At 34.6% G+C, this 9,398-nt stretch overlaps 2 protein-coding genes across 2 annotated transcripts; one reads left to right on the top strand and one right to left on the bottom strand.

The window, feature by feature from the left end:
- The first annotated feature begins 2,060 nt into the window (after positions 1-2,060).
- On the top strand, positions 2,061-3,881 carry LOC106332338 (NAC transcription factor NAM-B2). The gene is made up of 3 exons (XM_013770807.1): positions 2,061-2,389; positions 3,141-3,421; positions 3,509-3,881. The coding sequence occupies exons 1-3, from the start codon at positions 2,242-2,244 to the stop codon at positions 3,644-3,646; spliced, it is 567 nt and encodes a 188-aa protein (XP_013626261.1). The 5' UTR covers positions 2,061-2,241; the 3' UTR covers positions 3,647-3,881.
- A 1,738-nt stretch (positions 3,882-5,619) lies between these two features.
- LOC106330505 lies at positions 5,620-8,218 on the bottom strand. Its single transcript, XM_013768961.1, has 6 exons — positions 8,133-8,218; positions 7,507-7,558; positions 6,970-7,421; positions 6,605-6,688; positions 6,400-6,531; positions 5,620-6,315 (listed from the first exon to the last, which is right to left on the bottom strand). The coding sequence occupies exons 3-6, from the start codon at positions 7,375-7,377 to the stop codon at positions 5,620-5,622; spliced, it is 1,320 nt and encodes a 439-aa protein (XP_013624415.1). The 5' UTR covers positions 7,378-7,421; positions 7,507-7,558; positions 8,133-8,218.
- Between the last annotated feature and the right edge of the window lie 1,180 nt (positions 8,219-9,398).

Genomic DNA, 9,398 nt, shown 5'->3' with positions numbered 1-9,398 from the left:
ATCAAATTCGTGTGTAAATATAGTATGTGAGAGGATGAAGAAATGGAGTGAATGAAGAGGTTGGGGGTGCGGGTATTTATAGATGAAATGCTGTCGACAGTACCAAGGAAATTCCGACGGAATACCGACGGCAACGGCTCTTTCCTCGGAATTTCCTCGGAATTTTTAAAATCGGCAACGGCTCTCCAACGGCTATAATATATCCTCGGATATTCGTCGGTGTTTTCCGAGGAATATGCCTTCCTCGGTATTTCATCGGTATATTCCGAGGAAATTTGGGTTTTCTCGAAGGAAATTCGTCGGAATATTCCGAGGATCTCATTTTCCGTCAGAATGTCCGTCGGAATTACGATGTTTTCTTATAGTGTCAGTACTATTACAAAGACATTAGTGAAATATTAGCAACTGTTTTGGTTTGTAGCTAACTTTCTATTTGGCGTAAACTGTGAGCTACATTAATAAATTAGAAAACTGACCGTCAAAACTTGAAACATAGAGATAAGTCCATAAACTGTGAACAGTATGATTCATTTTTGTTGGTTGGTGTTTAAGTGCATTATTTGTTATTTAGTATGGACTTAGCATATTAGATGAACTGTGACATCAAATTATGCACACAAGTGTTAGCGCAATCGTTAGTATACTGTTTTCAATGACGTCGACTTTGTTATTTGTATAGTTATGTGTTACATGCCAAAGTAAAACACGAAAACGATATACTCAACCAAAAGTTGGAGGGGAAGTATACACAGTGTAATTTTTGTTTTACTTAATTTAATTTGATTGTATAGTTTTTTTTTCTCAAAAAAGAAATGTAATTCAACATAAAACCCTTAGATAAGAATATAGAGAAAGAAATGAGAAGTGGATAAGAATCTTCGTCTTAGTGGCGGAGAAGAAGAAAGCGGATAACTCTTTTGCTTGGAAGAATCTTCGTCTTATCCTGCACACCTCTCGTTTCCGCCCGCCTCTTTCTTTTCTTTTTTTATTCATTGAAATGTTAATTAATGAATGAATTTCATAAGTGTAAATCTTTTGTTCAATCGCATTTTCCATATTGAAAATATTCAGATATCTAAACCCGTTACACCTTACAAGGCTCTGATGCGTTATGGAATTGTTATTTTCTGTTTCTAACTTATGTATCCAGTATCTATGTGTTGTTACTTGGTTGCATACTTGCATATCAACAAAGACAGAGTTATATTGTTGCAAGACAATTTCTAGTGAATCATTCTTTTTTATTTTCAAAATAAATCAATTATATAAGGACGTTAAACAAAAAAATAAATAAATTACACTATTAACGAAGTAAATTCATTTTTACTCTATTACTAAGTAAAAAATAAAGTAAAACTGAAGTATTTTTACTCCAAATTCTATTTTAAAGTGAAAATAGAGTGTTTTTGTAAATGCTCTAGTAACTTATAGCATAATACTAATAAGAACATTCGAATTAATTCAATAATTCCTCAGCCTACTCATCTATAATACTCTTATTAACTATGGAAACACGAAGTTTTGTTTTAGGAATAACATTTTTTTAAAAAAAATCAAAAGCAGAAAAAAAACTTTTAACAAGAAAAAAACAGCAGCCAACATTGTAAGAGCATGATTATTGGAAAGTTTTTAGGATGAAGTTCTTAACGGAATATAAGAATCCGTCTCTTAACTTTTAACTAAAAAAACTAAGAACCGTTTTTTAAAACTCTTATTTAAGAGCCGGTTCTTAGTATTTTTAGTTAAAAGTTAAAAGACGGGTTCTTATATTCCGATAAGAACCCCACTTTAAAAATCCTCCAATAATCATGCTCTAAGATCCACTTAAGGCGACGATTTCTCGGAAAATAAAGCTTTCAAATGCCCCTTTTACATCGATTTCTCCTCTCTTATTTAGTTCCACTGCACTTGCTTCCATCTTTACCACGTAGCATCATTTTCTTTGTTGTTCTTTTATCATTTCTTTTTTTATTACGTATCTTTAAGAAAAAAACTGAAGGTGTTGTGTGTGCAAGTGAATTAAAGACGACATATATATAAAAAAAATACGCCTTCCTAATTCCACCTTTTTGTATCTCCTATATATACCTCGATTTCTTTCACACACTTCCTCTGGTTCCACATCATCTTCTCTACATACCTATTCTCTTCATATTTAATCTTCTTCTTCTACACACACACACGCAACCACATATATGTTTATGTACATGTGAAGTAGTACTGAGATCAACATCGTTATCAATGAATTTACCACCGGGATTCAGGTTTTTCCCAACGGACGAAGAACTCGTCGTCCACTTTCTTCAGCGCAAAGCCTCACTCTTGCCTTGTCATCCTGACGTCATCCCCGACCTCGATCTTTACCCTTACGATCCTTGGGACCTTCCCGGTATATACACTCACATCTCTCTCCATATATCATATATGTATCATGCAGACGTTCATAATTGACTCTATGTATACATGCATGTAAGTATACGTATAGTTTGACATAAATAAGAGTGGTGATCCAAATTACAGGACATAGGTTGATTGTTGTAACCAACTTAAGTAACCAATCTGTCTTTTTTTTAGCAGTATACTTTTGTTGGGTTGCTCTTTTTGAGGATTGTTGTTGTTACCAAATCTTACCATACACACAAATACTAATAGTACCAATTTCTACCTAATAAATTTCCTTTTTATTCTCTTGGAAGGAATCTATTATCTGGTGAGCCATCATTGATATTGCTTTCTTCATAGTCACATACATGTGCGCCGATATCAATCATTCGATCTCATGATACACATCATTTACAAATAGAACACACACACCAAGTCATGTACGTAGATATATATAAAAACAAATACCCATGACATTTTATCTTACACTAAATTATACTATTATATATCCAACAAAACTTGTCGATCAAAAATTCAGACTAATCTGAGTTAGTGCTAAAATCGTAACGAACCATAATAGTTATTTACGCAGATATACGGTAGAATAGATAACCATGCATAGTTTCTCACCATACCACAATATAATTAAGACTTTGGATAGTACAAAAAGATTCAGATATTTGGTCTAAAGTTTTTCTGAGTTCAAGATTATATGGTGTTGAAGCCATCAACGCTAATTTGTTCACGTATAATTATAGGTAAAGCTTTGGGAGAAGGGAGGCAATGGTACTTCTATAGTAGAAAGACGCAGCAAAGAGTGACAAGCAATGGGTATTGGGGATCAATGGAAATAGACGAGCCAATCTTCACAAGCTCCACACACAAGAAAGTTGGCATCAAAAAGTATTTTACTTTCTATCTTGGAAATTCTAAAACTAACTGGATCATGCAAGAATATTCCCTCCCAGATTCTTCTTCTTCCTCTAAGAGATCTTCTAAGAGATCAGGCCGTGGCTCTACTAGTTCTAGTCACAAAACCGTAAGTGCCCTTTTGTTTCATAAGCCTAAAGTTATCAAACCTAAATTAATAATTGACCTCCAGCGTGGCATGGATCTTTGTGTGCAGGATTATAGCAAGTGGGTGATATGCAGAGTGTATGAACAAAATTGCAGTGAGGAAGAGGATGATGATGGGCCAGAACTCTCATGTTTGGATGAAGTGTTTTTGTCTTTAGATGATCTTGACGAAGTAAGCTTACCGTGATAAAGACAAAAGCACCCAAAAAGAAAAGGTTTAGTGGGTCATTATTTATAAAACATTTCTGTACCAAGAAGAAAATGGAAAAGGAGGATGAGAATGACATCATTCTTACAAGTTATATGTTGTAAGATTAGCAATCCCCAATTTGCAAGCAAGAAGCAAAAAACAAAGGAAGAAGTTATAGTCTTGTTGTATTTTATTTTATTTTTCTAATTCAATATATCTTTTTAATACTAAATTGGCTATGCTGTCTTATATGTGGGAGAAATGAGCAAATAGTATCTGTGCAAAAAATATATTGCAAAGAAAATAATTTGTAATATATGTTAAATTACCTTCATCAGTCAGTTTTAAAGCTATACAATTTCAAACCTAAAAATATGTGTATATATGCACTGAATTGAATTGATAATTCTCCATACCAAAACAACAAAAGTAATTCATGATTTTTTTCCTATCAAGATCATAAACCAACGAAAGAATATGGTAAATAATAGATTTATTCTCAATTCAATCATAACCATAAAATTATTGATTAGTGTAGGTTTTCCAATAAAACTAAATGTATATATATATAAAATATATATACCTCGTCTTTTTGCCTAAATATACCTAAGGTTAGGAGGAAAATCACATATACCAGCCTGGGATGAATTTGCAGCCTACTTAGCATCCGTTGAACAATAGTATTAACTTAAATATATTTTTCTTGGTAGAAACGGATTAGAGTTTTGACTAACAAGATCCAAAACACTAACGTTTTTGTATAGGAAATGTAATGATTATGTTACCACTGGATGCATGCAAATTAGGCTTACAAAAATAAGACCCTCATGTTGGCGAATAATCATGGGGAAAGGTAATAGTGTGTTTTAAAAGTTATAGAGACCAAACTGACTTTTCTTTTGAGCACATAGTATTAAAATACTTTTTCTGATGAGTCAGCGCTAAGTTTTTAAAGACAACAAAAAGGCTTACAATTTAAAACATAGAAAATTTATATATATTAAAAGCAAATTCTGTTGAAGTACATAATTTCTCAAGTGTGACATCTACATTTTATGTACGTGTGGCCTAAACCTGATCCGGTCGGGTAGTAGGATTGGTGTTTTGTTGATTATTTATAAGAGTTTGGCAATCGAGAGCCTTTTTCTGCAAGTTATAGCCTCTCTCTCTATAGATCTTTGATGGAGTTTAGTAGTTGTTTTGTGTTCCGAGCCAAGCAACGTTGCCTTTCTACGTCTATTTATATATTTTCCTATTTTATTTTAATGGGTGCTTGCTTAACAAGCACTGACTCATGCATGATGCAAGCACCTTGCGCACATAAAATAAATGATAAAATGCAATAAAAACTAGAAAAGGAAAGATTTTACGTTGAAAGAGGGTGATGGGATTTGAATCATTGTATAGTTTGGCTGTGGTGAGGTTCATGGTTTTGTTGTTTCTGGAATAACAATTTCATAACTATAAAACTGAATAACTTCAGTGAAAAAAATGTTAATGTAATATATCAACATATGGGTTTCTAAGTTCTAACTTCTAACCAATAAATGAATGAACAAATGATGGTGGTTCTATGTGACTCGAGCACAACTACTTACAGAGAATCTAATATATCAACTTATGAGTTTGGTTCTACATAAATAGTTGTGCTCGAGTCACCTAGAACCAAAATCAAAACCAGGGTTTAATTAGTTCTGCTTTGAATTCATCTATGGGATAAAACAGTAGAAGATGCCATTTGATTAGAAACAGAGTGTATATATATATCTGTATTTTATTCCATGGACTTGTTTTCTCTATCTTTCTTTGAATTTGTATCAAAATGATCTTTACTTCTTTGATGAAATTTTGAAAAAGTTTAATGGATGGGAAAAGAGTTCATATGAACAGAATGTTACCTGCATGCGGTTTAGGTTGAGGAAGTGAAAACCATGTTCACAGGCAAAGAAGTGGTCGAGTTCAGTATGGACCTAATGGGTGGTGTCATCACACCCTTCTGCGTCATCCGAGCAAAGCTGAGTGAATATTGGCAGTCTCTTTCTATATATGTAATGCTGGAAAGCGTCATCCGGGAGAACTCTGCTGTCCTGTGATTTCATAAAATCAGTGTGAGCTTGTGTGAATCTTGGGAGTCCATCATCAGAAGGTGACCAGTCTTTATCTGTCGTCACAGTTTCAAGTCCAAGTCCAGCAGAAGGTGAATAGTCTGGTTTGTGCGTTGATGTTTTGAGCTCAGCAGCAGCCATCGTGACAAGCTCATCCGAAGGTGACAACAAGCCTTGTTTCTGTGTCACTGTTTCAAGCTCACCAGAAGGTGACGACAAGTCTTGTTTTTGTGTCACTGTTTCGAGTCCTCCATCAACAGAAAGTGAAGAGTCTAGTCTTGAGTCATGGGTGGTATTACCGGTGCTGAGATTGGCTGAAGAGGTAGTAGATATGGGAGTATGAACAGGTGGCTTGCTGGTGTTTGTAGCGAGAGGTGTTGTGGGAAGTAGTGAGATGATTCTGGGGTCATAACCCATTTGGTAGCCAATGGGTCTAGGAGACCTGAATGGGTGATGTGTGGGATAGAGGTCATGAACTTGTAGTGATCTCGGATAAGCGTAGCTCGGAGGCTGGTATAAATGACTATTGCTCGGACGCAGCTGCTGGTGCGGAGGCGGATTCTGCATAGTGATATCACGTAAAGCGTCAAATTGTTGTCTCAGTTTACGTTTCTGAAACAGAAAATTGGGTTGAGAGTAACTTACAACCCATTGAATGAGTGGACCATGGTCAAATGGAAGTTGCCGGACTGGGAAGGGAGAAGCTAGTCCTTGTAAAGGTCTCGGTGAGAAGGTGAATGGTTCGGCAGTGGCATTCAGATTTGAAGAACTAGTAGCCTGTGAGAACAAAAGTTAAACCAAATGAAGACCGTTTTAAGATTCTTGAGAGACCTGTGTAATGAAGCCATACCTTTGGTGTCTCAAGTTTAGTACAAGGACTATTTGCCAAGATCTTCACTTTCCCACCTGAAGAAGTATGAGACCGAGTGGTATCCTCCTGCAAAATAACCACAAAACTCGTAAGGCAAACACTACAACGCGTAAATATGAACCTAATTTGGTATGATACATAAACGTTACTTCTCTGGAGCAAGTAAGACACTGGACTTATGTACCAATGTTCAACAACAAAAGACATTTTCAACTTGATGCGGCTTTAGCTTTAGCTTTCTTGAAGTTTCTAAGATTCCTCAAAAGGCATCAAATCACTAACGTCTAGCAACTCTAGTATCAGAGACAAAGTAATGGAGACAAAAAAAGAACAAAGGATGTTACCTTGTTTCCTCCTGATAGGCTCCTAGGGCTGCTATTCTTATGTTGACTCCGGACGAGTGAAGAACGTGGAGATCGTCCAAGGGAGCTCAATCTAGAAGGCGAATCCGAAACTTTCTTTTCGGAGGCTGATGTGACCAGAACACCATCCATCAAGACTCCCTCATCCGAGCATGAAACAGGAAAGCGCTGCTTACGAGGGATTGGATCAGACTTTGAGTACTTCTTGAGGAGAGACTTGGCGTTGCTAAGGCTATGGTTCCTCTTAGGAGTCACGGGACTCAAAAGAGATGACATTTTGTGTTGAAAACGTCTCTGCCTGATCATATCCATCGGCCACGTCTGGTTGCTTTGGGGACTCTGCTCTTCCTCCACCTCGTTGTACACAAATGACTCGTCTTTCTCCATCATGTCTCTAGTTTTGGAGAAAACAAGATTGCTTGGAGCACAAGAGACTACAAAAATGAGATTCTTTCCATCAAAAAAATCACCAGAAGATTTGCAATTTAACAACAAAATCACCAGGGAAAAAATCCTTACTTGTTCTCTGTTTCTCCCCTGTTGCTAAAGCTTTCCGAGAAAGTTCAACAATCTGAAGAATGTAAAACTCAATCCATTCAACTCGAGAATCAAAAGCATGGGATCAAAAAGCCATGTGAATAAGATTCGACTCAGTTAAGATCACCTGAAGGTTTTCAATTTAACAACAAATCACCAGAAAAAAAAAAAAAAAATCCTTGCTTGTTCGATGTTTCTCCCCTGCCGCTAAAGCTTTCCGAGAAAAAATTAACAATCTGAAGAATGTAAAACGCAATCCATTCAACTCAGGAAACAGGTGAAGAGAATCGAAACTACAAGATCAAAAATTTCTGTGAATGAAGCATCGATTCAATTAAGAAACAACATTTTCCCGCCAAATTTGGCGATGAGGATTCACGAGATTACGCAAACTTTCCGGGAAAGTATTACCGAGATTCATCACAGCTTGAAGAAATTGAACGCGAGAACGATAAGAGGAAGAAGAATAACAACCATCGGATCGTAGAATCAAAATCAAGGTAGAAGAAGAAGAATCGGCAACGGAGAAAAAAACAATCGATTGAATCACAGAATGAGAAAAATCTAAAGCTCGTAACTAGAACGGGAATCGAGAATCGCTTGCATACCTTAGAGAAAACAAGTAGCTAAGTCGTGCTCCTCTGTTCCTATAGCAGAGCGAAGCTCTCTCGCTCCAGGGAAGAGGGAAAGTTTCAGATTCGAAAGGACGAACGATTGTGGTTAACGTCTGTGTATATATACTACACCTAACGGACAAGATAACGGCGGTCGTGGTCCATTTGACGGAGAGTTTCTAAACCTTTCCAGTAAACCGGTCAAATTGAAATAAACCGAAAATGATTTTACATTCAATCCAAGAAGCTCCGGTTATTCAATCCAAGAAGCTCCGGTTTAAGTACCAAGAAAACAGTAAGAACACTTTTACTCGATGTATAAACCCGGTAATAACCGAAATGATTTTCTTTATGTGATTTAAATCGGTTTCAACTGTTATAAATCGATTAAAATTGATCTAAATATGTTTTAGAGAAATTATTTCGGATAGTTTTTTTTTAGTTTTTGTCACAAAATAGTTTTCAATGAAGAAAATAACCAAAATAAGTTTTATTAATGGGTAAAAATATGGTTAACTAATCTAGATTTAGAGTTTAGAATTAAGGGGTGGAGTTTTGGAGATAGGATTTCAAATTTAAAAAAAAAAATTAAAATTTAAAAATAAAAAAGCTATTTTAGTCATTTTCTTTATTGAGAGCTATTTTGTGACAAAAACTTTAAAAAAGTTATCCGAGAGAATTTCCGTATGTTTTATCTACCAATAATATAAGTGTAAATCCAAAAAGTTTAATTCTTTTTTGTATATGTAATTTTGTAATTTATCAAAATATTATTTTATAATTAAACCCAAAAATTAAATATTTATTATAAATGTGAAATATAAAAAAAAAATCAATCCCTTAGACTATATTTGCGTAGTGATTTTGCCACATGTTCTCTGTACAATCAATTTCACAAAACAAATATGACATGACTACTGAAATTGATGACAAGGCTTCCAAAAAATATGACATGGATAATTTTATTTAATGTTAATTTATATTTTTGGCAAACTTATTAGAATATGGTAATAATTCATATATTACATTTAATATTGATATCTCTTTTTGGTAAATTTTTTTTTTAAATATAGTAATAGCTCATACATCATCTATAAAATAAATATATTCATATATAACATTTCAAATTTTGAAATATTATTATTTTGTATAATTATATAATTTGTATTACTAAAGTTTTCAAAAATTTCTACAATTTTTAAAAAATTTAAATATCTAATCGTAAGATCATTAGTTTCTTATATATCTACAAATTTTATA

The sequence above is a fragment of the Brassica oleracea genome, chromosome C3 (assembly GCF_000695525.1).
Source record: "Brassica oleracea var. oleracea cultivar TO1000 chromosome C3, BOL, whole genome shotgun sequence".
Classification (NCBI taxonomy): Eukaryota; Viridiplantae; Streptophyta; class Magnoliopsida; order Brassicales; family Brassicaceae; genus Brassica; species Brassica oleracea.
The sequence above is the reverse complement of the archived record's forward strand: the minus strand, read 5'-3'. Positions and strand labels throughout refer to the sequence as shown.

What these genes read in the sequence shown, in the direction of transcription:
- LOC106330505 (XM_013768961.1), bottom strand. Translation starts at nt 7,377, where the DNA reads ATGATGGAGAAAGACGAGTCATTTGTGTACAACGAGGTGGAGGAAGAG. An exon ending in GCCTATCAGGAGGAAACAAG is followed by an intron (nt 6,689 to 6,969) that starts GTAACATCCTTT and finishes ATTTTGCAGGAG; the next exon opens with GATACCACTCGGTCTCATAC. An exon ending in GTCCACTCATTCAATGGGTT is followed by an intron (nt 6,316 to 6,399) that starts GTAAGTTACTCT and finishes ATCACTATGCAG; the next exon opens with AATCCGCCTCCGCACCAGCA.
- LOC106332338 (XM_013770807.1), top strand. Translation starts at nt 2,242, where the DNA reads ATGAATTTACCACCGGGATTCAGGTTTTTCCCAACGGACGAAGAACTC. An exon ending in CGATCCTTGGGACCTTCCCG is followed by an intron (nt 2,390 to 3,140) that starts GTATATACACTC and finishes GTATAATTATAG; the next exon opens with GTAAAGCTTTGGGAGAAGGG. An exon ending in CTAGTTCTAGTCACAAAACC is followed by an intron (nt 3,422 to 3,508) that starts GTAAGTGCCCTT and finishes CTTTGTGTGCAG; the next exon opens with GATTATAGCAAGTGGGTGAT.